Below are 27,927 nucleotides of genomic sequence, written 5' to 3' on the forward strand. Positions count from 1 at the left end.
AAGGGTGAGAAGTGTATGGTGTATAATTAGGAAATAAATTGTTTCACAAGGAAGGACTTGTGTGGACATCAGTTTTATCAGTGTCGATAGGGTTTTTTTTGTAGGATTTTATAATCAAATCGGACAAGCGTTAAACTCTGTCTGAAGTCAAATAGGATTCCACAATCGGCCAGTTCGAATCCTTCAGGAGGACAACGATCACAACAAAGTGGGTTTAAAAAATCCACGTCAATAGGTAGTGGATTTCCTATTCCAAAAATAATCTTTTTAGATATACACATCTTAAAATCAGATCCTACTTATATTGATTTACCAAAAGAGATAAAACTTAAGAAAACAGTTGCTAATATTCAAAACAAAGATAATAAATGTTTTCTATGGTCTGTTCTTGCTCACTTACTTCCTCCACAATGGAATCCTGAAAGGGTTGAACATTATAAGAAATACGAGAATACTTTAAATGTTAAAGATTTAAAGTTTCCAATGTCATTGAGAGATATTCCTAAATTTGAGAAAATGAATAATCTATCTGTTAATGTATATGGATTAACGGATACAAACAAAGTTCAGATATTAAAAATTTCAAACAACTTTAAAAATGATGAAATGCACATTGACCTTCTCCACATTAATTCAAAGGAAAAATCACATTATGCTTTCATCAAAAATTTCTCAAGATGAACCAAATCACAACTATATAAGAGAAAATGTAAAACGTATCCTTGTAAGAGATGTCTCAACTCCTTTCACACAAAAGAATGATTAAATCAACGTTCAAAATATTGTAATAATCATAAATCAACCATAATCAATTTCCCAAAAGCAGGTTCAAACATATCATTCAAAGATTTTAACAAATCTATAAAACATCTGTTTGTGATATATGCTGATTTTGAAAGTATCCTTGAAAAAATAGATACTGTTTCTCCAAATCCAAATAAATCATACACAAATAAATATCAAAAACATACTCCTTGTGGTTTCTGTTATTATATCAAATCAGCTGTTGGTGATGAATACAACAAGTTAGAACTTTATAGAGGAGAAGATGCCTTAGAGGGGTTTGTAAGATGATTGGAAAAAGACTGTATGACTAAGATAAATAATGGTGAAAACCTATAAACGAATGTCATTAACAAAGGGAGAGAAAAAGGAATTCAGAAAGAACAGTATCTCTCATATTGGTGAGGAGAAAATTGAGGGAGAGGCAAAGGTTAGGGATCACTGTCATCTTACTGGTAAATATAGAGGTCCAGCTCATTCCCGTTGTGATCTTAATTTCAAGCCTCCAAATTTTATTCCTGTCTTTCTTCACAACAACGCTCACGATGACACACATCTATTTATAAATGAACTTTCAAAGACATCTGGAGATATTTCTGCCATTCCTAACACAGATCAAAATACATCTCATTCATGAAAACAATTCATACATCCCCCATAACCCATATCAGATTTCTTGACATATACAAGTTTATGTCAAGTCCATTATCTAACTTAGTATCAAATATTAAAAACTTCCTGAGTCTTAAATCATATTTCTCAAATCAAGAAGAGATTGATCTCTTATCACAAAAGGGAATATATCTGTATGACTATATGGATTCATTTGAGAAGTTTAAAGAAACACAACTTCCTTCAAGGGAAAGTTTCTATGGAAAGTTAAATAAAACTCATATTTCCAATGGAGATTATACACAAGTGAAAAAGGTTTGGGACAAGTTTAATATAAAGAATCTTGGAGAATATGATTTGTATCTTAAAACTGATGTATTGTTATTGGTTGATGTGTTTGATTTTAGAACAGTCTGTCATAATAAAAATTATTATGGATTAGACCTCATTCACTATTACACAGCCCCAGGCTTGTCTTGGAGTTCTCTGTTAAAAATGACAAAACAAAATTTGGAATTAATCAGTGATATAGATATGCTTTTAATGATCGAGAAGGCGAAAAGAGGAGGAATATCTCAAGTATGTTCCAAGAGATATGCTAAAGCAAATATCAAATATCTTCCTGATTATAATAAGAATGAGGACAACTCTTACCTGATGTATTATGATGCTAACAATTTGTTATGGGTAGGCTATGTCTCAATCTTTACCTTCTGGAAAACTTAAATGGGTTAGAGAAAAACATTCTGAAAAAGTTTTACTTGACATTGTAATCTCCTCTCAAAAAGAATTGGATGAAGCTGAAGTTGGATATTATTTTGAGGTTGATTTAAAATATCCAGAAGAACTTCATAACAAACATGAAGACCTACCTTATGCCCCTGATAAAGAAAGTCCAAGAAAAGAATGGTTAAGTGATTACCAACAGTCATTTAATATAAAGGGTAAATGTCCAGAAAAACTACTTACAACATGAAATGATAAAGAAAGTTATGTTTTACATCAAAGGAACTTGAGACAATATTTATCTGCTGGGTTGAGAGTGAGAAAAATTCATCGAATTTTGAAATTTAAACAAAGTCATTGGTTAAAGAAATGTATTGATTTTAACACAAAAAGGAGAACAGAAGCAAAAACAGATTTTGAGAAGGACTTTTATAAATTAATGAATAATGCTGTATTTGGAAAGACTATGGAAAATGTTAGGAATCGACAAAACACAAGACTTTCTACATCTTGGAAACAGGCTTAAAAGTTAATTAATAGACCAAGTTTTGAACGAGCGGAGGTGTTTTCAGAGAACTTTTGTGCTATTCATTTGAAAAAAGAGAGTATTGAAATGGATAAACCGATTTATATAGGAACATCAATTCTTGACTTGTCAAAGTCGTCAATGTATGACGATTACTATAATAATTTAAAATTAAAGTATAAGGATACAGATAGTTTTATATTCGAAATTAAGACAAGTGATGTATATGAGGATATGATCGATAATATTGATATGTATGATACAAGTAATTATAAGTCTGAGAGTATGTTGTTTTCATTAAAGAATAAAAAGGTTATTGGTAAGTTTAAGGATGAGTTGGGTGGAAAGGTCATGAGTGAATTTGTGGGTTTGAGATCAAAGTCTTATGTTTTTATGTATATTGATAATAATAAGATTGAAAGATGTGATAAGAAGCTAAAGGGAATAAAGAAAAATATAATCAAGGAAACAATAAACTTTCAACATTATTACAACTGTTTAACCTTAAAGAAGAAGAGTACAGAAAAATGAATACAATGAGAAGTTATAAACATGAATTATTTCCAGAAGAGATAAATAAGAAAGCATTAGGAGCTTTTGATGATAAAATATATATTTTAGAGAATGGAATCAAGAGTATCCCTTATGGTTATAAGTATAAGTGTTAAGGGGTGTCTTTTTACTGATTTACAAATGATAGATCCAAGCAATAACCAAACCAAAGAGTGGAGATGTAATCAGCCTTGGTATTTAAATGGGAAACATAACGAATGTGAGAAATATCAAATAAATCTTATTAAAGAAATAACCGGGGTAAAAGTAAATAAAACAAATAAGCGGATAACTTTAATTACAAATAAGTTGGAGGATGTAAAGGAAAAAAAAATATCCTTGAATGGACTGAAAACTTTGATGGTTATCAATTGAACAATGGAAAAACAATTTACTACAATCTCAAAATGATATGTGGATCAGGAGCTGGACAAACAAGAGCATTGAGAGAAGTTTATCATTTTATTTCTGCTCAACAAAGACATATAAACCAAGAACTAAGTTCTTAAATAATATTTGTGAATATACTCGATGGTGATGAATATAATCGGAAAATTAATTTATTACCTCAAATAGAACATGAACAAATATTTATTGGATCACTCTTTGAGTGGAATGAAAATATGAAAGGAAATCAGTAAGTAATGGGGCAGAGATCGATCTCTTCTTTTGACCCCATGGACCGAGAGTCAGAGAGTCAGAGGGGGGAGAGAAAATCATTCTCCTCTTTTGACCTGATGGGCTTTGAGTCAGAAAGTTTTCCCCATTCATTTGTATGGGAGGGGAGGAATCAGTCTCCTGTTTTAGGCTTTTTCAGGGTTGATTCAGAGAGTTTTCCCCATTCATTTGCATGGATGCCTCAGAAGCCCCATTATTCCTCTACTTATGGGGAAGTGCACAACACTGTCGGATTTTTGATATGACCCCGAGGGGCCGGGCCAGAGGGGGTGGGGCCATGGGGGCTGATTTTTTTTTAAGTGTATTTACCATTGTACATGGTAAATTCTTTTATAAATAACTTGCTTATGTGGCCCCCATGAGTAACAAAGTCACATGTTTTACTGTATTTATCTAACTGATGATGAAAAATTATAATCAATATTATACACAATTCATTCCTATGATTAAATTGATGCACAGTTCTATATTTCTGGACAGTGTTAAATTAATGTTTCATGAAATGTTGACATGCTTGCAATGACTTCTGATTTCGTAAACATAGTAAGTCTTTGGTCATAAAGCACATCAAATAGAAAAGAATAGTCAATCCATTTCGCAAGATAAAATTTCACCTGGCGTTAATGGGACAAAGCAGTGTGCGCGGGAATATCCGATGGTGTGCCATCGACAACGTAGTTCTAGTCATTCTTGTCGATACGACCATTACTGGTGTAATTTCAGCTTTCTTCAATTTCAAAGTCCTCTTTAACTCATTTTTCAGATGCTGGTGTTTCGTCATTTTCCTGATTTCTGTGGTATTTAGTCCAAAGTCAATGGGAACTGAAACCTCCATAAAAATGTTGACTTCCCCTTTTTGTGTTTGTGTACTATGTCAGGATGCAATGCTTTGCTTCCAATGTCCATACTAGTCATCATCTTGTCAGGCATGAGCATAATATTGTTGCGGGCCAGGGGTCAGTGGCGAGAACGACCACTAGGTGGGGAAAGCTTGCGTCGTCTCCCACCAAACTCCCCGGAATTGTAGGCCGTCGCTCGGATAACTCCGCGAGCCGGCAGGTCGTCGAACCAACTGTGGACGCCAATATCGCAACCGCGTAGCAAAGCGTATATTTGTCAATAACCAATTTACCGAATTAACTACGCGATTTCGACTCCCGGGGAAATCACGCCCTCGGAACGTCTTGCTCGAACCGGGTCACTCTACCGACTGCGGTAGAGTTCCAACTACCGACTACCAACTCAGGTTCGGATGCAGCCGAGCGGAAACTGCCAAAGCCATGCCGGCTGGAATAAACGGATTATCGGAGATAAAACCTCGCCTAAACTCAGATCCGAACCATGCTGGACCAACTCAAGAAGGGACGGAGACGAATTGGGAACATTTCTCACAAGTTTTATTTCCAGTAAAAGACAAAGGCAAGACAACGTGAATATGCAAGAAATATTTACAATGTTCCAAAAACACTTATTCAGTTCTACTTAAAGACGGGCCCACACGCAGACACACACACAAATGAAAATAAACCCAGAGTTCTTCATTGGACCCTCGCAGCCGAGGAGAGAGATAAGCTGGGGGTCAGAGTTCGGATCGGTACCTGGCCGTCGGAGAAAGGGGGTACTCCGTGCTGCGGCACCTGACAATGGTCACTGGTTTGGTCCCCAGTCGCACGTGTGGGACTCTAGGTTCGTGGCAGAGCTCGGGTGGTGAATGGCCAAGGTCCACAGGGGGGGGGGGGGGTCGGGGTCACTCTTTCCTTCCTTCCAAAACTCTCCAAAATGACCCACGAAAAACTCTCCAAGATTCCAAAAGGACCCTCCAAGACCCCAAAAAGACCCCTGCCTCAGAGAGTGCTTGGGAATTTATGGACCTCCTTCAGCGGGGAGGGTCCTTGGTGAACACACCTCGCTGTCCGCCTCTGATTGGACAGGGTCCCACGGCATACCTTTCTGGGGCGGAGCCTTGGCCCCTGCCGGGAAACCCCAGCCACTCTTCCACGCGGGTTCATACTTGACGAGTAACAGTATCAACACTGTAACGGCCCCTGCCGGGAAACCCCAGCCACTCTTCCACGCGGGTTCATACTTGACGAGTAACAGTATCAATGTTGCAAAGGTTGTCGTGAAAGAGTTACAACGTTTGTGGGAGCCGAGAAACCGGAACCGCGAGATCTTGCCTTGGCACGTCAGGGTGCGAGAAGGCAGCTGGTTGGTGGTGGATCGTGATGGGCCGAGGGGTCATGCAGATGGGATGGTTGTTAGATGGCTTGTTGGAGGGTTCGTTGGATGTAAAGATTTAATAACCTAACTAAAAAGAAATCGCAACGCACGCCTTTGATTCTCCCACGAGACAAAAGGAAAGGGATCTGACTACACACATACTTAACGACATAACTGAATTTTGGGACAGCTGTATGTTGAATGCTTATGGTTTCCAGATCCGTAACAATATCTTCATTTTCAAGGATCAGATTTGGTTTGTGTTTCAATGATTGTTCTGGGACTGGGATGTTGAAATGTTTGCAGATGTGCCAGTGGATTACTCTACAGACATTGTCATGTCTTTCTGTGTATATCTGTTCCAACATGAGTTTTTTACATCCTGAAAGGAGGTGACTGGTACTTTCTGTTTCTACCCCACAAAACCTGCATTTGTCCGATTGGCTCAATCCCACAATTTTCTTAAAGAGATTCGTGTAGTGTCCATGGTCTTGAGCATTTATGAAGACTTGTTCTTCATCCCAACTAACTTGACCTCTTCTTAGCCATTCCAATGAGCTTTTCTTGTTGATCCCTACCCTTTCAAGCTCTTTTTGAAATCTTGCTGATCTTTTGTCAGAGTATATCTGCTAATATTTATTTTTATAGTTTTCCTTTTTTTCCTTTGCAATCATTGGGGCTGTGTTTGTTTCTGTTTCGTTTTTGTGTAGTATCCTTCATTTGCACCTGCTTTTGGAAGTTTGTTGCTAAATGGATTAAGGATCCCTTCCCTGGTCTGTTGTTTTCTTGCTCGTGCACAAATGTCATCCGATAGTCTGTTGAGCTATTCACATACTCCGCTAGTCCGACACACGATGTCCTGTGCACTTGGTTAAGCTCCATGAGACCACCTCCTCCCTCTTGCCTCGGTAAGTACAACCTCGGGATGCATTAGTTTTAATAGAATATCTTGTGAATAGTAAAAAGTTTCCTTGTTTTGGTGTCGAGGTTGTTGATATCCAATTGTGGCCAGTTTATCTTTGGAAAGCTATATTGGAATACCGGCACTGCAAGTTGGTTTGTAGCTTGGGTTTTGTTTCTTGGGGAGAGGGATGACTTCAGAATTAGTCTTATTCTGCGTAGGTATTCTTTGCTGATTATTTTACGCATTTTTTGTGCTGTACCTGGGGGCCTTCTTCTCTTCCGACGTATTTGTGGAATGCTTCGTTTTCCAGTTCCTTTATTCTTGTACTTTGATTGAGATGTCTGTTCTTTTTTTTTTGCTTGTACAAATGTGCATTTGGCACATTTGTCAAGACCAAACTCCATTCGGATGTCCTCTAAGTACTGCTTTACTTGTTTCAGTTGATGTGTCAATTTCTTATCATGTGGTGCAAAGAGTTTTAGATCATCAATGTTCAGAAGGTGTCACCTTTCTTGTTTCTTCAGACATTTTTCTGTTGCATGTCAGTTTGTATCCATGTCATTGTTCATTGATGAGGGTGCTCAGTGGGTCCAGAGCCAGACAAAACAGGAGAGGGAAAGACTGTAACCTGTAAGATACCACATCGTAGCTTTACGTCTGGGATTTCAATCTTTCCTTCCAAGTAAGGTAGTAGTATCAGAGTTGTGTTCCAAAGCGCCATTGCTTTCTCAATCAGTATGGCAATCTGGGGGTCAATTTTGTATACTTGCATGTATTTTATAATCCACGAATGTGGGACACTGTGAAAGGCTATTTTGTAATCTATCCAGGCTGTGGATGGTTGGTTTGTCAGAGCTTGCAGTTTTCGAGGATGGCTTTGTTTAACAATAAATGGTCTATTGTTCCATAGCATCCTCTCTTATATCCTTTCTGCTCTGCCTCCAAAGCTCCATGTTGAGTGAGGTGGTTGTAAATAGCATCGGTGATTATACTTGTTTAAAGTTTGTATGTTGTTGGTAGGCATGTTATTGGTCTACAATTGTTTTTGTAGATGGGTTTCTTCAGATTTCGGGATTGAAAGTCATCCATTGGCTGTTCCCCTTGGATGAGTTTGTTTAATGGTCGAGCATGATAAGGGTGGAGAGCATTTTCAATGGCATGATATTGGTAAAATCCTTCTTGCAAACAGAACACTTGTAAGGTTTCTATTCTATGTGGATTCTGTGATGTCGACATAAACTTGAAGACCGATTAAATGATTTGTCGCATTGTGAACACTTGTATGGTTTTACTCCTGTGTGTGTTTTTTTATGTATAGATAAATATGAAGAACACGCAAACACTTTAAAACACACAGAACAATTGTAAGGTTTCTCTCCCGTGTGAATGTTGTGATGTTGACTTAAATTTGATGACTGATTAAATGCCTTGCCACATTGTGAACACTTGAATGGCTTCTCTCCTGTGTGTATTCTTTGATGTATTTTCAATGGTGTGATGTTGGTAAAATACTTGTTGCAAGCAGAACACTTGTACGGTTTCTCTCCTGTGTGTATTCTTTGATGTTGACGTAAAGTTGCTGATTGAATAAATGCCTTGTCGCATTGTGAACACTTGTAGGGTTTCTCTCCCGTGTGTATTTTTTTATGTATGTACAAATATGAAGAAGACGCAAATGCCTTGCTGCACATGGGACATTTGTACGGTTTCTCTCCCGTGTGTATTCTTTGATGTTGACGTAATGTTGCTGCTTGAATAAATGCCTTGTCACATTGTGAACACTTGTGGGGTTTCTCTCCCGAGTGTATTTTATTATGGACACATAAATATGAAGAACACGCAAATGCCTTGTGGCACACAGAACACTTGTAAGGTTTCTCTCCCATGTGGATTTTGTGATGTCGACATAAAGTTGATGACCGACTAAATGATTTGCCACATTGTGAACACTTATAGGGTTTCTCTTGTGTGTGTATTTTTTTATGTATACATAAATATGATGAACACGCAAACAATTTGAAGCACACAGGACACTTGTAAGGTTTCTCTCCCGTGTGGATTGTGTGATGTTGACGGAAATTCGATGCGTGATTAAACGCTTTGCCGCATTGCGGACACTTGTAATGTTTCTCTCCTGTGTGTATTCTTTGATGCATTTTCAAAAGCGTGATATTGGTAAAATCCTTATTGCAAACAGAACACTTGTGTGGCTTCTTCTTCCTTTCAGTTTTCTTGAATGTGGTAATACAATTGTTCTTAGTTTGAACATGGCTATATTTGTTGACTTCCTGATGAGAAGTCTGTGTCATGTTCTGATTGAAAGAAACTTCTGTGTTGAACAAATGGGAATTTGACTTGGAAAAAGAAACCATTTTCATTTGATTTTCTGCAAATACAATTCAGAAAGGCATCAATAAATCACTATTGCTGTGAAACGTACAATACAAAATGAATGATGCACTCTATTTTGATTAAAATTGATCCGAAATCTGAACTTATCTCTCACACGTCTGTAGCTACATCGGAAGCATTCCAGAAATGGCAGAAAATTAAAACTTTCCCAATAACCAACTTGATTGTTCTATCTGTGTGTTTTCACTGGTGGACATGAAATGTGAATGACATTATTTCCCTAACAAGGAACATCGACACAGTTGGAGGCAATTTAGATGAAGCACAAAGCTTACGTTATTTCAACTTATGGTTGTTTGTCCCTGCTCTAGCCTTTTTAAATGCCAAGTGTCAAACAAAGAAGCAGCAAATACAATTTTTTAAGTCTTTGGTGTGACTCGGCTGAGGTTCAATCTGCCGACCTTCCAGACTCTCTAACCTAACATGCTCTCGAATCATTACTCCACCAAGTCTGGTTGAAAGGAGGCCATTCGGCCCATTCATAGATGATCCGCCACAGGGATGAAAATCTTTTCGCCGGGATTATTAGCCACCAAAGAGAATCAGCCCAGTGAAGGGCTTGGAAAGAAATGAAAAAGACTGACTCTTCCATTTTTTTATAAAACATAGCAAACTCGAAAAATAGAATTTGATGCGAACACATCAATAGATAAACCTCTGCACATATCAGCTGTGAACCCACAGATGCATTTGACCTTAATTAAAGGTCACATGAGAGACAGCGCAAGAGAGAAAAGGGATAAGTATTCTGAGAGAAAACATCAGATGCTTTCAAGTCTAAAGAAAGTGGAAATCCTGGCAGTGGTGGTAAACTATTTAGTTCAGGAGAAACATTTGGAGGCATCAGCGTTCCACTTGTTAAGGGATGAAAAGAGTGAGAGAGAATGTGGAGTTGTGAAAGTTGGAGTTTCAGTTCAAAGAAAATTAATGTAAGCTAAAATAATTGGTGATACGGAATAAAGAAATAGCGCAAGGGAATACTAGACAAAGAAACTGGGGGTTTGGAACCAAGAGCATGAAAGAGAACATAAGGCGAGGGCATTGGAGCTTCATAGCCAAGAGCAAGAACAGAGACAATAATTGAAGATTCAGGAAAGAGAAGGGCCAAGAGAATTGGAGCTTCAGGAGAAATAAAAGATGAAAGAAATGGAGATAAAGAAACTGCAGATTCAGGGACAGCTTAAATCAAAGGGAATTAAGATGACATCTAACCCAATATCTCTGTCGACCACTCAAAAGTCTTAGGCCATAACCAGACATAAGACTTGTTCCACCCTTTAATGAGAAATAAGTAGATAAGTACTTCATTTTGAAAATGGCACAAACCTTGCAATGCCAAAGGAGTCTTACATTATATTATTGTAAAGTGGTTTTGTAGGGAAGGCTCAAGATATTTACTCTGCTTTACCCATAGATCTGTGTGCCCAACCAGTATGACGAGGTAAAAACTGCTATTGTTAAAGCTTATTAATTGGTTCCAGAGGCTTACAGGGAGAAGTTCAGACAGTGCAGGAACAAAGATGGTGAAACTCATGTGGAATTTGCTGAGGAAAAAGAGACTGTTTGATAGGTGGTGTACTTCCAAGGAAATTGTGAACAAATTTGACAGAATAAGGAAGTTGATTTTAGTGGAGGTGTTTAAGCAGTGTGCATTCAGACATTGATGCATTTGGATGAACTAAAGGTAGACGAATTGTACACCACAGCAACTCGAGCTGATGATTATGCGTTGACTCACAAAATCCATCTCCACAAACTGTGTTTTCCAACTAAAGGTAACCTGGGAAGTTACAGTGGACCGAGTCAGGGAGTAAGACCCTGACTTAAAGGTCCTTCAGCAAAATCGCATGCTAAGTTTGATTACTCTCAGCCTGCCGACTGGAAAGTAAATTTTCCTAGTGTTCAGAAAACGACCACAGAATATTCATCCGAACATGTTTGTGCACATTGCAAGAGGAAAGGACACTTCAGGTCTCAGTGTTAAAGGTTGGAAAAGAGTAACAAAAATGATTATCTGCAATCAGAGAGTGTGTCAACAAATAGCAAGTGCAGCCATTTCCCAAAAGGAAAAAAAAAAAAAAACAAGCACATCTCTCCTCAAGCACGTTGGCACTCTTGATTACATAGAGGTTGAAAGTAGGAACACTTACCTCTCAGGGGACAATGCACAACTCCAGGATCAACCATCAGCTTCCCATCAATATCTGCACAGCAAAGTCATCCGGTTGTATCTTAATGTTATCTCCATGAATGGGATTGCAAATTGGTAACCGACTGAGTCTATCATAACCATCTATGCGTGAATGTTTCCCATAAATATTGTGACATTTCCATTTGTTGAACAAATTTGGTTTATTAACGAGCTGGGAATTTAAATTGGTTCATGGCCTTAAGGCAAGTCCAACAACAACGACGAGGGGGGGGGGAGAGAGAGAGAGAGAGAGAGAGAGAGAGAGAGAGAGAGAGAGAGAGAGAGAGAGAGAGAGAGAGAGAGAGAGAGAGAGAGAGAAAGAGAGAGAAAGAAAGAGAAAGAGAGAGAGAGAGAGAGACTCCCGTACAATGTACACTTGTCGATGTCTGTCAATTGGACAAGCAGAATGTTGTTGTGGTTCAGACCTTTGTTCTGAAAGGATGATTCATCTCCAAACTCCGACTTCACCTTCACTTCAACAATCAAACCTGAAACAAAAATATATCTTCAAAACTATACAACAGTATGACACAATCAAAAGACTTTTTTCCATTTATCTCAAGAAAAACGTTAAAAATAAATGAGACATTATGTAAAACTTGACGGGAACGGTAGCAACTTGATTTCGAACAGACGGACAGTAGGGAGGCCCACGTAATTTTAATGGCATGAAATTGGTCAGAAACCCAGATGAAATTTGCGTGATAAGGTAGTAGAAGAAAAACGTTATACATATATATATATATATATATATATATATATATATATATATATATATATATATATATATATATATATATATATATATATATATATATATATATAGTTCCCCAAGAAATTGTACTCACCCTTTAAATGATAATAAATGTGTTGTTTATTGACTTAGAAACAAGATTAATGGTTAAATGTATAAATGGATAAATGCATGTTTACAAATGTTCAAACTGACGACCATCACGTTCCAAACGCAGCCGATAACGCGGACCAATGGATTCAACAGTGTTACCAATCATTTCATTTGGAACTGCAAGACATTGTCTTTCAATTTCCTCTTTCAGCTCATCGACTGTTGCTGGTTTTGAGCCGTAAACCTTATCATTGAGATATCCTCATAAAAAGAAGTCCATTGGAGTGAGGTCTGGGGAACGCGCAGGGAATTCAACACTACCTCTTCGCCCAATCCATCTGTTCGGAAAAGTTGTTTCGAGATAGGCCCTTACATCATGGTGGTCGTGGGGAGGTACTCCATCTTGCTGAAAGTAAATCTCTTCGTCACCAAATATGTCTTCGACACGTGGACCGACGGATTCCTGCAGCAAGTTGAAGTAAACATCCCCAGTGACAGTTTGGTCAAAAAAGAATGGCCCAAGGATGCCCAATGCTGATATCCCACACCACACAGTAACCCCTGGTAAGTTTAAATGGTCTTCCATAGTAACATGGGGATTTTCAGGAGCCCAGTAGGTGCAATTGTGTCGGTTAATTGAGCCATTTAACTTGAAGCTGGCCTCATCGCTCCAAATAATTTTGGATGGAAATGCTGCATCTTCTTCGCATTTTCCCAGGTACCACTCACAAAATTCAGCTCTCCGGTCAGGATCGTCTTCATTTAGAGTGTGGATTAATTTTGGAATGTAACTTTTCCAATTAATTCGCTTCAAAATGCGATGGGCGCTTCATTTTGGGATTCCTGTCTCACGAGCCATTTGTCGTACAGATTTCCGTGGGGATCGGTGGAGGGTTTCCAGCAATCGATTTTCCTTTGCGGGGGTGGTTGATGACCGTGGTCTTCCTGAACGCTCTTTATGGACGTCATACACAGTTCCATCTGTTTCAAACTTATCTCGGATGCTATCAATGGTGCGTCGCGTTGGTGGATCTTTGTGAAAATGTCTTCGAAATTGTCTTTACACTTCCATGATGTTTTTGTGCTTCCAGTAGCACTTTATGATAAATTTTCTTTCTTCAAAACTTAGTCGTACTTCTTCCATTATTAGGGTCAATTTGATCTGAAAATAAATGAAAAGTTCAATGAGTTATGAGGAGCCAAAATTGAGTACATTTTTTGGGACACCCTGTATATATATATATATATATATATATATATATATATATATATATATATATATATATATATATATATATATATATATATATATATATATATATATATATATATATATATCAATTTAGCCTGGTGTTGGCTCAGTGGTTACGGTAGCGGCTTGGGATCCAAGGGTCCTGAGTTCAAGCCCCGTTGGCCACTGAATTAAAACACACCAGGGGGTTGACGCAGCCTGTCATCCTTCTGAGGTTGGCAAATTGAGTACCAGCTTGCAGGGATATTTGAGCCATTCGAGGTCAGAAAATCATCAATGGCAGCAGGTAGATGAGGCACGAATTAGCAACTGCTAACATACTTGCAGACCGGTATGAAGTGTACTCCGCCTGAGGGGGGAGACCAGTTCAAGCGAACACCGCGATCTGCAATAGGACTGGCAACCACTGTAGATTATTCTGCCATCGAGAGGCAAAATGCTCGAGTACGCTCAATCAGATGATATACATCAATACATATATATTGTTACGGTGCAGGGTTCGGGGCGAGCCGACCGCACTAACGGAGCCGCAAGTCGAGTCGGCCCAACCGATCGCCCGGAATATAGATCGCCGCCCGGATAAGTCCGAGCGACGGGTCCTTGTACAAGAACCGAAATACGCCAATGGGCATTTCACGTGGGGTAGGGTTGATTGCCAATCTTCAATGTACCTAAATACCCACGTGAACCAACTACCGGGGTATTCCACCCTCGACGGAACTCGTACGGAACAAACCGCCGAGGCGAGCCTGTCCCGTGCGCGATTCCGAGCGGCTTAATCGCCGAGAACCGTCGGTCCAAATGTCCCCCTTTTACGGCAAACCAACGGCTTTCTAACTCCCAACACACGAAATGCTCAGTCAATAAAAGAATCGACGCGACGAGCTGAAAACATTTAACAATTGGGGGATTTATTAATAATAATGGGGAACTAGGGAAGCACATGAGAGCAGAACTATACCGACTTTACAAAATGCGATGCAAACATTTACAGCACACAAAGCACTTAACAGTTTCCTACTTATTAGACGGGCCCACGGACACACGTACGCACACACACTCACCCAAGAAATGGTGGCAGACGCCTTTAATAACGAGCTCCAGCTTGGAGGACAGGTGAGCTGAAACCCAGAACCTATCTCGAACCTCTCCACCTCGTGTGGTCTTCAAGTTGTTCAGACCGGGGCCCCAGCAAGAACGAGCTGGATCCAATCGCCGTGAGCTGCAATTCTTCCCGAGCTCCCGCGAATCCTCCCGCGCTTCTCAACACGTGCTGGTGAGACGAGGCGCCGATCCTTCCAGTCGATGCGTCGCTTCCCCAAGGAACCACCTCCAAGAAGAGGTCGATGAGTCGCACCGAGCTGGGAACCAAACGGAGAACAAAGAGCTCCATGAACCAAGAAGAAGAAGAAGAAGCCACCATTCGCAGCTCGAGCCGAGCAACCGGCTCAACTTTCTTCCAAAACAAAGCAGCTCGAAGCAAAAAGCCTACCGAGCCAAGCAGGACCCGAAGTTCTGCTGAACAACTCCTCTGCAGAAGCAAAAAGCTTCCGAAAACCTCAACACTAACCCAAGCCAAACAGGACCCGAAGGTCTGCTGAGCGAATACTCTGTCGAAGCAAAAAGCTTAATACTCAAGAACAAAGAAAGGATCTCTCTCGTCCTTATCCCTCTCCGCCCCCCCTCCCCCACGCCTAGCATGACTCATGCCCCCGCTCAACCACGGGTGGGAGGGAGTTGTTGACATCATGAATCACGGGACGGCAGGGTTCTTCTTCCTCTTCGCAGAAGAGGGGGAGGGACATCTCCATTGTTTCGTTCACTAACTATTAAAATCGATCCGCAGTGCATCTAATCGATTTCTGAACATTAAAACAATGAAAGGTGAGCTATCTAGGGAACAAGCACTTATCGACATAGCTGACTAAAGGAACCTGTATGTTGTGTGCAATCGAATTCCAAATTCGTAACACTACCCCCTCCCCTTTTTACAGACTCGTCCCAGTCGTCAAATTTTCGTGTGACCAGCATGTGTAAGTTTTCCCCTAGTACGTTCTACCTTCAGATCCCTGAGTGCGACATTTCTTTATACGTGTCCCAAAAATAAATAACCTAATGCGCTGCGTAACTAACTAAACAAACTCTCAAACTCATTCGGACAACTTAACTAAAATTGCCGGCGCTAAAACAATCATGCAGGTGAGGTTCCACATATTTACAATTTTCATTTGACTTATCCATTGCTTAACCGTGGCCCAGGACCTGTGATCTGTGAAAGGGGAGAAGGTAAAAGTCATTTCAAAGTTCATTGATGCAGGGGAATGGATGGAGATGGTCGCAAAATAGAAAGGAGCATGATGGATGCACGGGCTGCCTGCAGGGCAGTCCTTGCAAAACTGGATGTTCCTGGCGCACATGGTGATGGATGGACACAAGGGCAAATGCAAACAAGGGCTAGCAGGCATGGGGTCATGGCAGAGTCAGGCAAACTAGGCATGGCAAGGCAAGCCCATGCAGAACAGGCGGCTGCAGCACAACAGGCCGGCAGGTGAAGCTGGCCGGCCTCTGGTGTGGTTCCATCAGGTCTGGAGGGAGTGCGGTGGTGCCGACCGCTTTGAAGGTGGGCTCGGACCGAACCTACTGTCTCCCCCCCCTCACCCCCACTCTATTGCCTTTGCCTGTCTCTGTCCATACCCACTCCCTTAATTTGCCACAAAACACAACAAAATTTAGCCCCTCTATTTTTATTTCCCTTTTATAATTGTCTTCCCTAACCCCCTTTATCGTCTTTGTCTGGCTAACCTATCCTGTCAGCCGAGCCTACTCACAACCCCTAAAATCCTTTTTAGAGGGGAATAGGGAGAAACTAGTGTCCTGTCTCGAGGCCCAACGAAGCCTCAGAATGGCCTCCTCAGAGTTCAGCGATCTACCAAGGTGAGTCCAGCGGCCTACAATGAGCGAAGGGATGGATGGTGCGAAGGGGTACATCTCCTATCTACCCTAACATTCATTAGCATGAAACTTCCCCGGGGCTTTCAAAAGCGCCTCACACTTTTAAACTATCGGTTCTAAAAACCATGATTCCCGTCACCTGTGTTAGTGTCCGTCTTAAATTTGGGCCTTGCCCTCAAATTTTCATTCGTGCCCTCGCACAATTTCCTGGCTGGGCAGCGTGGCTCAACTGGCAGGAACTCCCCCTCTGACGAACTACAACCATGGCACTCCCAGGCCTACAGGCTGCCTCCGAGCCTAGCTGCTCCCTACAACGCGGGGGGTTGCCATCTCTGGCATTGCCCCCCTCCGATGCCCACGTGGCGTGTTGATGCCCCGGGTCCCTTTCCGAGGGTCGCCCGTGCCCACTACACTGCCCCCGTGGCATTCTGGCACTACGGGTCGCCCATGCCCACTACACTATCCCGGCCCCTCTTGGGCCCTTCGCCTACTCTGGCCGACTAGTCCGGTGCTCGGGATGCCCAGTAAACAAAACTCACCTTTCCACAGCCACGCTCCCAGCCGGTCCATGAACTCTTGCACCCCTCCAAACGGGTTTCGTGCCTTCTCTCGACACCAACAACAAAACGACCTCCTTTTAGTAAATTTAACTAATCCACGAGCTAACATTAAACTGACCACGGGGTCACTTGGGTGGGAATCACTCCTCCCCCCAATCAGTCATCGCACCATGCATACCACATTCGCTCCACTCACACACTTGGGCCCGCTGTCCCACACTCATTCCTCACACACTTTCCATTTCACAACTCACACCAACACTCTATACTGCCATCCTTCTAACTAAATCCCCTGACTAACTCGTGCTCCCTCGTCATCCCTTAAAACTCATGCACGTTCCATTTACTCTACGTAGCTAAGCTACGTCTCCACTACACATTTCCAGTCTGTCCATGTCTCCAAAAATCCAAAAATTCCCATTTCCTAAATCTAAACTAAAATCCCTCTGCCTAATCCATTCCACGGGCTCCATGAGGCATTGTCCCTGCCCCATGAAGCTGGCGTAACTAACTCTAACCCATCCCCCTAACTAGTAGTTCCTGTGCCCCCTAGCTGGGGGGTCTTCCACCCCCTCCTGGGGCTCGTGTCCACTCGAAGTAGCGAGGCTTGCTTTTTATTTTATTTTTTTCCTGCGCACACCAGCGCAGCAATTCGAACCTGCCCGTGATGTAATGGCACCTATCTCGAACCTCTCCACCTCGTGTGGTCTTCAAGTTGTTCGGACCCGGGCTTCAGCGAGAGCGAGCTGGATCCAATCGCCGTGAGCCACGATCCTTCCCGAGCTCCCGCGAGTCCTCCCGCGCTTCTCAACACGTGCTGGTGAGGCGAGGCGCCGATCCTTCCCATCGATGCATCGCTTACCCGAGGAACCACCTCCAAGAAGAGGTCGATGAGTTGCACCAAGCCGGGAACCAAACGGAGAACAAAGAGCTCCACGAACCGAGAAGAAGAAGAAGCCACCATTCGCAGCTCGAGCCGAGCAACCGGCTCAACTTTCTTCCAAAACAAAGCAGCTCAAAGCAAAAAGCCTACTGAGCCAAGCAGGACCCGAAGCTCTGCTGAATAACTCCTCTGCAGAAGCAAAAAGCTTCCGAAAACCTCAACACTAACCCAAGCCAAACAGGACCCGAAGGTCTGCTGAGCGAATACTCTCTGCCGAAGCAAAATGCTTACTACTCAAGAACAAAGAAAGGATCTCGTCCTTATCCCTCTCCGCCGCCCCTCCCCCACGCCCAGCGTGACTCATGCCCTCGTGATCCATCCCCCGCTCAACCACGGGTGGGAGGGAGTTGTTGACATCATGAATCACGGGATGGCAGGGTTCTTCTTCCTCTTCGCAGAAGAGGGGAGGGACGTCTCCATTGTTTCGTTCCCTAACTATTAAATCGATCCGCAGCGCATCTAATCGATTTTTGAACATTTAAACAATGGAAGGTGAGCTATCTAGGGAACAAGCACTTATCGACATAGCTGACTAAAGGAACCTGTATGTTGTGTGCAATAGAATTCCAAATTCGTAACAATATATACACACACACACACACACACACACACACACACACACACACACACACACACACACACACACACACACACACACACACACACACACACACACACACACACACACACACACACACACACACACACACACACTCTCAAGTGTGTACATGCGTGGGGGTACATGTGTGCACTTTGTTGTTGCAGACTCCTATCTCCACACGTAGGTGTGTTTCAGGAAAAGGAACGGAGATGTGTGTGTGTGTGTGTGTGTGTGTGTGTGTGTGTGTGTGTGTGTGTGTGTGTGTGTGTGTGTGTGTGTGTGTGTGTGTGTGTGTGTGTGTGTGTGTGTGTGTGTGTGTGTAATCACTGAACAGATCAGGATGCAACAGGACAAAAGGAGCAGTGGAGAGAGGGGTGGGACACCAACAGCAGGGTTGAAGGACAAAATATAGGGAGACTTGGACAAACAATGGGTGTGTGAAGGAATGGGGGGGCGGGAAAGGATGCACAGGATGGACAAGATGGACACATAAGGAAACTCCAAGGAGGGAAAACTGCAGAATGCATGGGGTAGACAAGATATTTACCAAAGGAAATTCTCAGTAAAAACTGAAAAATTGAAAGGAGGTGGACTTGGGGATGGGGAGTGGGGGGAGGTAACAAGGGGAGAAAAGATCATGGTTTTGGATTTGGGATGAACTGAGATGGTCGAGAACAGCTGTCTTGAAGACCTGGAGGGTGAGATTCCGGATAATGAGATTGAATAGAATGTGGAAAAAGTAGGAAAAATGTGGAACAAATGCATGGAGGTGAGCATTTATCCTTGAGTTTTTGAAATAGGGGTTACATGCATTGCAGCTCTTTAAGATGCAGTATTACGTGTTTGACCGAATCTGAAAAAAATGGCTATTGTTATTTGGATTGCCTACCCTTGCCCAAGGTCATCTTCCATTGGCTTACAAATCCAGCCAACATCATTGCATTACAAAAAATGTGCAAAAACTGATCCCCTTAACTGCAGATCCATTAGCTTACTTCCAATCATCAGCGAGGTCATGGAATCCTTCATCGCAGTTGACATGAAACCTTACTTTTTCTCCAACAGCCTCATCTCAGATCAACGATTTGTATTCAGACAACATCACTATACTTTGGACATGATGCTCCGACTCTTCCAACAATGGATTGAGGTCTTCAATATCAGACATGAGATTAGAGCAGTCTCTCTGGACATATCTCGAGCTTTTGATCGTCTGACATCTCGAAATTGCAATCCAAACTCTGCCGATCTTCGGACAACTCAACACATGGCTCACTGACTTCCTCTAGTCTCGTGGCCAATGTGTGGCTCTCAACAGAAACATTTCATTTCCTCTCCCTGTCAAGGCTGGAGTTCCCCAATGATGTGTTCTGGGCCCAGTACTATTCTTGCTCTTCATAAATGATCTCTCTGGAGAATCCTCTTTATCTATTTGCTGATAACTCAACCCTCTGCCATGACATCGCTTATCCTTCAGACAGGCAGGTTGCAGCATCTTCCCTGTCTTCAGACCTTGGCAAGATCACAAGATAGTCAAACACTTTTAATCCAGACAAATCTCACACCTTCTCCATCTCTGTCCGAAAGAACTGTCTGGCAAACACTCCCACACACCCTTCCCCCCACCCGTCTACTTTCTTCACAATCCTCTTGAAGAAGTTCAGTCATTCAAACTCCTGGGTCTCACCATCAGCCATGATCCATCTTGGTCAAAACACATTTTAAAAATTGGCCTCCAAAGCCAACTACCAACTGGGCATTACAAAGTCCTTCCTTGGCACAACTGAAATTCTACCTACTTACAAGGCCTTCATCCACAGTTTGAAGGAATACTGCTCTCCCTTTTAGGGTGGTTCCACTGCCTCACATCTTGCTCAGCTTAACACCGTGGAAACCAGGGTCTTCAAGATTATTGCAATCTTCTGCGATGAAGCTGAGTCTATGGGCCTATCACTTTACCATCGCAGACAGTTCGGTGGTCTCTCTGTCTTCTGCCACATCCTGTCTGGTCCTGCGCCCTTTGCTCTTTCCATGCTTTGCCCTCCCCAATTAATCCCCTTCTGGTGATGACTTGAATCCAGGATCACTGCTCAACTCCACTCATTCATTCCTCCCCCCCCCCAACCTGTGGAACCAAATTTCACATTCTACTCAATCTCATTCTTCCCTCCAAGTCTTCACGACAGCTGTTCACCACCATCTGAAATTGTCTCCAATCCAAAACCATAATATTTTCTTCCCTCGTTAACCCCTGCCCACCCCAAGCCCTCTTCCTTTGAAGGACTTTCTTGTCTGTATCCACATTGTCCACCCTATGCATCCTCTCCTGGCCCCCATTCCTCCCCACATCCATTGTATAACAAGTACCGGATATACTGTGGTGAAATTTACTCTGGATTGTAACAATATTATCGTAAACAATAAAACGACAACATCAACAATGTGTTTGTCGTTCAAACCTTCATCTTGAGGAAATGAATAATCGATAAACTCAGACTTCACCTTCACTTTAACCATAAAATCTGAAACAAACAAAAAAAAAATGCATTTATAAATCAAACTTTGAAAGATTGAAATTTTAAAAAAGTTTTGAAAAACTTTCTTCACAATATATTATCAAAAAAAACTCACTTTACAATGTTAACGATTTATATTTTACGTTAAAGGCTCCAGTCACGGACTGCATGCATCGTCCTTATCGAGATCAGTCCTTCAAAGGAATGAAAAACAACTGAAGAAAGGGAGAAGTGAAGAGAAGGAAAAATTATCAGAGTTTTTGAGGAACTGGAAAACCTGCTATTGAAAAGGGCAGGTTATAACTGTGAGGAAAGACAGAAGAAGATAAAAAAAAAATTCCAGAACTTAGAAACAAAGGGAAAGAAGCAAACATCATGACGGCCCACCCTTGACTCCGCAAAGACCACAGAATAATCATGTGACATCATGGCTTGCCGAGTACTTTGTGGTGTAGCTAATGGTGGAGGTAAACAAGCATCCAGTTCTCGGAAGCAGAAACCAAAGTAATATTTATAGAATATGGAAAGAGCCATCATTATTGCACATTTCAAACAAGTTGAGCTTTCAGGTGGGATTGGGAGAGTTCATAAGTCGGATTGCTTTAGACTCGACTCTCAAGTAAATATGTAGAGCCTGAACCTCCCCAGATGTGAGAACAGTACTCCATACAAGGATTCGAATCAATCCTTTATGTCATCGGAGAACCGTTCAGATGAGAAGAATCTTCGACATCTGAACGGGGCTCACATCTTCTTTGAGGCAGACTTGGATACGTGTGCATTATGAGGTTTCCATGACAGATTCGATGTTACAGTTATCCCAAGTATGTTTACTGTATTGAATTGGAACACTGCGGAGTCTTCCCAGGTGATGGAAAAGTGGAAAAAGAATTTGACAAAGGAAAATAGGAGGAAATTGAGTTTTAGAAGCATTGAAATGAACTTGATTACATTTGCCCCACTGAGAAATGCTGTCCAAATCCGAATTTATAGAGGTAGTTGTGATAAATTGAAAAGTAGTTCAAGCAAGGGAAGATGGAGCAGATGTGAAAAACGTAGAGGAATGTAATGTTGAGTTATCAGCATATGAATGCATTTCGTTATTTGTAGAAGAAAGAAGAGTGTTGGAGACGGGACAGAACCCTGAGGGACACCGCTGTTGGTTGGGAAGGAGGGAGAAGATGAATGACCAACAATTACAGAGATAGAATGGCTGCAGAGAATGCTGGAAATGAGAGAGCAGACTGAAGGAGGAAAACCAAAACGGGGAAGCTTGTAGATCAGACCCCGATATCACACTATGTCAAAAGTTTTCAAGTTATCGAGCGTTACAAAGGATTGAGAAGAACAGGACATTGGTAATATTGGAAAGGATATCACCGGTAGATCTCACCTTGGAAAGCCATATTTATGGTCTGAGAGAAGACCGATACTCAAGTTGCTTGAGGAAATGAGAATTGGGATGACATTTAGAAACTTTGGAAATCGTAGAAGTCAGAGCAATACGATGGCAGTTGGAGGGGTTTGAACAATCACCCTTTTTAGAATAGGCTGTACTAATACATGTTTCCAAGAATGAGGAAAAGTTTTGGTTTTTAAACAGAAATGAAATATATGAGCAAGTACAGGTGAAAGTTCTGAAGCACACTCCTTTGAGATATGAGGAAGCCCATGTAGTCAGTATGCCTTCGTTGTACCCAGAGAGCGAGTACTTTTTTGATTGTGAAAAGAGATTACAGGGAGAGGCATTGGATTGGGAAGGTGAACATCAGGGATTTTGGAATTTTGGAATCATCCAATGTGGAATTAGAGGATAAAAGAGTTACTTTGTCAGAGGGAGAGACAGCTATGGTAACATTAGTATGTAAAAAGGAAGGAAAGGTTGTGTCATCAGATGAACCAATTGGAGGATAAATTGTCTAGCTATAATGCAACAGATTGGAGGTGAGCAATAAGTCCAGAGTAATGAGAGAGTATTTGGGACACATCTGGATTATGGGTAGGATGGTTAATAATTTGCTCCAAATCATTAAGAATGGAAAACATAAGAGTTTCAACCACCCCACCCTGCCAAACCCCAGCATTTGTGGGAAGATTTAAACCACTCTCTGTGATGTACATTTAAGTCCCCTAAATCGAAGACGTCAGCTTGAGGGTGAAAGGATATCACGGCCTCATGGCAGGAATTTACACAGTGAAAGAAGGTTGTAAAGTTTGTTGAGTTAGGAGAGCAATAGTGGAAAAAGTGAAAAATGGTGATAGTTGAGAGAGAAATCTTAAACAACAAGACATCAAACTTTGGAGATTCAAGGACCACAAGGAGTGCACAACAGTTGTGTTGATGTTGGAATAAGCACAGGTTCCTCCTTTGAACCGGAGTCCGGAGTGAAGTATATCGTTTGAAATGTGAAAAGAATTAACGAGGACATGATTTGACAGTTCGGTCTCTGCGGGAAGCAAGATATTCGGAGAGGTACTAACTAAATGGTGTTCAAAAGAGGAGGAAAGGTTAAAACGACCATCGATGTTCATGAAAATGAATAGAAAAAGTCAGGTTTATTTGACAGGGAAGGGTCTTGTTCTCTGTGTCGATTGTTCTTCACATCGAGTGCTCACTCCTGTGTATTTTTTTTCATGTTCATTCTATTTATTTTGATCCTGCGTTTCAGACTAGGATAGTTTTGGGTTCCCAATTTTTACCTCCACCCACCGAAGGTGGATGGAGGTTATGTTTTTACCCGTCTGTCTGTCTATCTGCTTGTTTGTGAACAAAATATCTCAAAAAGTTGTGGACAGATTTTGACGATATTTTGTGGAGAACTTGGGTAAATGACAAGGACGAAATTATTAGATTTTGGTGAAGTTCCGAATGACATATAGCAGGATATTAAAAAAAAACAAAAACAGATGAAGCTTGGTGGGCGGGTTGGGTAAATAACAAGGAAGAATCAATTCAATTCAGGTGAAGATCCGGATCTGGATCCAATACTTTTGTTTTCAGTGATTCTTCACCGTTGAGTCTTCTTCTTCTTTCGGCTGCTCCCGTTAGGGGTCGCCACAGCGGATCATCCGTATGATCCACATAGTGATTTGGCACATGTTTTACGCCGGATGCCCTTCCTGACGCAACCCTGGTCGCCTCTTACGACACAGGGATATGGTACACCTATTTTAACCGGGGTATACACCGGCCCAGTACACTGGTACTCATTTCGCCGACCTCGGAAGGATGACAGGCTGAGTCAACCCCCTGGTGTATTAATTCAGTGGCCCAACGGGGCTTGAACTCAGGACCTTTTGGATCCCAAGCCGCTGCCCTAACCACTGCGCCAACACCATTCTTCACCGTTGAGTGATGGGGCTAAAACGACATGTAGCATGATATTTCAAAAAGTTATGCAAGGATTCGGACAGAACTTGGTGGTCGAGTTGGTTAGGTGACAAGAACAAGCCGATTGAATTTTAGTTCAGGTCCGAATCCAGATCCGGCCTATAAGTGGGATACCAAACGTGAACTAATCAGCTTGGCAGCGGTATGTGCTCCACCGAGTGCCCTTGTGTGTTTCTTTTTTTCAACATTTTCCCATTACCCACTTACTGTGTCTTGAAGGGATAACTTGATATCAACGCTGGATAAGTTGAAAATTGAAGGAAGTTATTGGAAAATGAAAAGAATGGCATCGGCCAGAGAGATATTGAGAAGTATGACCTCAGTATTACACGGTAATCTCTGTACCCTTTGGCCTCAGTATTACACGGTAATCTCTGTACCCTTTGACCTCAGTATTACACGGTAATCTCTGTATCCTTTACCGTCCGTCTTACATGGTAATCTCTGTCCCCTTTACCCTCGGTATTACACGGTAACCTTTGCACCCTTTAGCCTCAGTATTACACGGTAATCTCTGTACCCTTTAACCTCAGTATTACACAGTAATCTCTGTACCCTTTAACCTCGGTATTACACGGTAATCTCTGTACCCTTTAACCTCAGTATTACACGGTAATCTCTGAACCCTTTACCCTCGGTATTACATGGTAATCTCTGTCCCATTTACCCTCGGTATTACATTGTAACCTTTGCACCCTTTAGCCTCAGTATTACACGGTAATCTCTGAACCCTTTACCCTCGGTATTACATGGTAACCTCTGTCCCATTTACCCTTGGTATGACATGGTAACCTTTGCACCCTTTAGCCTCAGTATTACACGGTAATCTCTGTACCCTTTACCCTCGGTATTACATGGTAACCTCTGCACCCTTTAACCTCGGTATTACATGGTAATCTCTGTACCCTTTACCCTCGGTATTACACGGTAACCTCTGTACCCTTTACCCTCAGTATTGCACGGTAATCTGTCCCCTTTAACCTCAGTATTACACGGTAATCTCTGTACCCCTTTACCCTCGGTGTTACACGGTAATCTGTGCCTTTTGATCTCAGTATTACACGGTAATCTCTGTACCCTTTTCCCTCCGTCTTTCATGGTAATCTCTGTACCCTTTACCCTCGGTATTACACGGTAACCTCTGTCCCCTTTAACCTCCGTATTACATGGTAACCTCTGTACCCTTTCCCCTCGTTATTACACGGTAATCTGTTTCCTTTTACCTCGGTATTACACGGTAATCTGTTTCCTTTTACCTCGGTATTACACGGTAATCTCTGTACCCTTTACCCTCAGTATTGCACGGTAACCTCTGTACCCTTTACCCTCAGTATTACACGGTCATCTCTGTACCCCTTTACCCTTGGTGTTACACGGTAATCTGTTCCCTTTGACCTCAGTATTACACGGTAATCTCTGTACCCTTTACCCTCAGTCTTTCACGGTAATCTCTGTACCCTTTACCCTCGGTATTACACGGTAACCTCTGTCCCCTTTAACCTCCGTATTACACGGTAGCCTCTGTACCCTTTCCCCTCGTTATTACACAGTAATCTGTGCCGTTTGCCCTCGGTATTGCACGGTAATCTCTGTACCCTGTAACTTCAGTATTACACGGTAATCTCTGTACCCTTTTACCTCGGTCTTACACGGTAATCTCTGTGCCATTTTACCTCAGTATTTCACGGTAATCTCTACCCTTTTACCTCGGTATTACACGGTAATATCTGTGCCCTTTAACCTCGGTATTACACAGTAATCTCTGTACCCTTTTACCTCAGTATTACACGGTAATCTCTGTACCCTTTTACCTCAGTATTACACGGTAATCTCTGTACCCTTTTACCTCGGTATTACACGGTAATATCTGTACCCTTTAACCTCGGTATTACACGGTAATCTCTGTACCCTTTTACCTCGGTATTACACGGTAATCTCTGTACCCTTTTACCTCAGTATTACACGGTAATCTCTGTACCCTTTTACCTCGGTATTACACGGTAATCTCTGTACCCTTTTACCTCGGTATTACACGGTAATCTCTGTACCCTTTTACCTCAGTATTACACAGTAATCTCTGTACTCTTTTTTTTTTTTTCGTCAGTTTCCCCAACGCAGACATTCGTGAGATTCCCCATTTAAATGAGTTCCTGAAATAGTTAACAGCACAGAACCAGCACAGACCCAGCACGGTAATGGGAAGAGAAAGGTACGGAGAGAACGGCACATACCCGGTTCCCAGTCCTCATCCTCAGGTGCACCATCTCTGGGTTCGCGGTCCGTGGGAGAATCTCCCGGAACGACCTCGTTTCCTCCATCGGAGCCGATCGTGGATCCCGGGGGTTTCGTTCTGTGATCTTCACCAGAGAGATCTCGGTTCATGGCGAACCGGAGGGGACTGTGTGGTAGAGTGTAGCAAACTAAGTACGGTATTATAAGGCAGAGTGTGGTAAAATGCGGTGCTCTGTGGTGGAGTATAGTCCTGTAAGATAGTGTAACAGAATGGTCCACGAGTACACACAATGTGAGGTAATTCCGAGAAAGGTGAACCACGTGCCGCGTGCCTTCTCCAAACGATATTATTCACGATTTCAAGGCGGCAGATTCTCCACGCTAAATCACGTGACGTGATGCGTTCTCTCTCTCTGTGACGTACCACACTCTTTACACAGAGTGTTGTTGCCGCCAAAGCAGCTTCCCGAGCAAGGCCTGTTTGCCATTGCCTTCCCGGCAGTAGTTAAGGGCAGGAATTTGGAATTTGTTCAGGGTGCCGGAGATTGCTCGCCTACTCTTCGATTGCGAAGGACACCGTGGGGTCTTTCACGTCCACCAATTAATTCTGACAGACGGGACACCAAGTTTAACCTCATTCTGAGAGACAGCAAAGACATTGATAAACTCGAGGGGGAGCACTTGGTAGAGTGCAAAACCTCCGTCGCCAATACTGCTTGGTCACTCAAGTGAACCTGATATCCTATTCATTCAATTTTACGTCAACATTGCTCACAGAGTTATAGTTTGCAACTTTCCCTTTTACTTACTCAATTCATTCGTCATAACTAGATTCCTTGAGACAGAAATTGATTTTACGTGGGTATATCCACCTGAAGTTCCAAAATCAGCCGCAATTATAATTTTGGCATGTTTTTTGTTGGAAATCACTTATAACATGTAGAAATGCAAAAAAAATCTAAATTTTGTTGAAAAAAAAGTTGCAAAATTTTGGGGTTTTTTTCTTTTGTTCTCTTACAAATTTTTTTT

The 27,927-nt window shown here is 42.0% G+C and overlaps 1 protein-coding gene across 1 annotated transcript; it reads right to left on the reverse strand.

Moving 5' to 3' along the window:
• Window positions 1–5,257: 5,257 nt before the first annotated feature.
• On the reverse strand, window positions 5,258–27,869 carry LOC147009156 (uncharacterized). The gene is made up of 5 exons (XM_085862815.1): window positions 26,898–27,869; window positions 21,219–21,281; window positions 12,030–12,092; window positions 11,564–11,617; window positions 5,258–9,387 (listed from the first exon to the last, which is right to left on the reverse strand). The coding sequence occupies exons 1-5, from the start codon at window positions 27,046–27,048 to the stop codon at window positions 8,207–8,209; spliced, it is 1,512 nt and encodes a 503-aa protein (XP_085718941.1). The 5' UTR covers window positions 27,049–27,869; the 3' UTR covers window positions 5,258–8,206.
• Between the last annotated feature and the right edge of the window lie 58 nt (window positions 27,870–27,927).

The sequence above is a fragment of the Eptatretus burgeri genome, chromosome 17, assembly GCF_056783735.1.
Source record: "Eptatretus burgeri isolate ZD-2024b chromosome 17, Ebu_testis_v1, whole genome shotgun sequence".
Lineage (NCBI taxonomy): Eukaryota > Metazoa > Chordata > Myxini > Myxiniformes > Myxinidae > Eptatretus > Eptatretus burgeri.

Bases quoted from the DNA above. Each gene is read 5' to 3' on its own strand.
- LOC147009156 (XM_085862815.1), bottom strand. From the start codon at position 27,048: ATGAACCGAGATCTCTCTGGTGAAGATCACAGAACGAAACCCCCGGGA. The intron at 12,093-21,218 runs GTTTGAACGACA...TTTTTGTTTCAG, and splicing joins TTCATTTCCTCAAGATGAAG to GTTTGATTGTTGAAGTGAAG. The intron at 11,618-12,029 runs GTCTGAACCACA...TTTGCTGTGCAG, and splicing joins ATCATCCTTTCAGAACAAAG to ATATTGATGGGAAGCTGATG.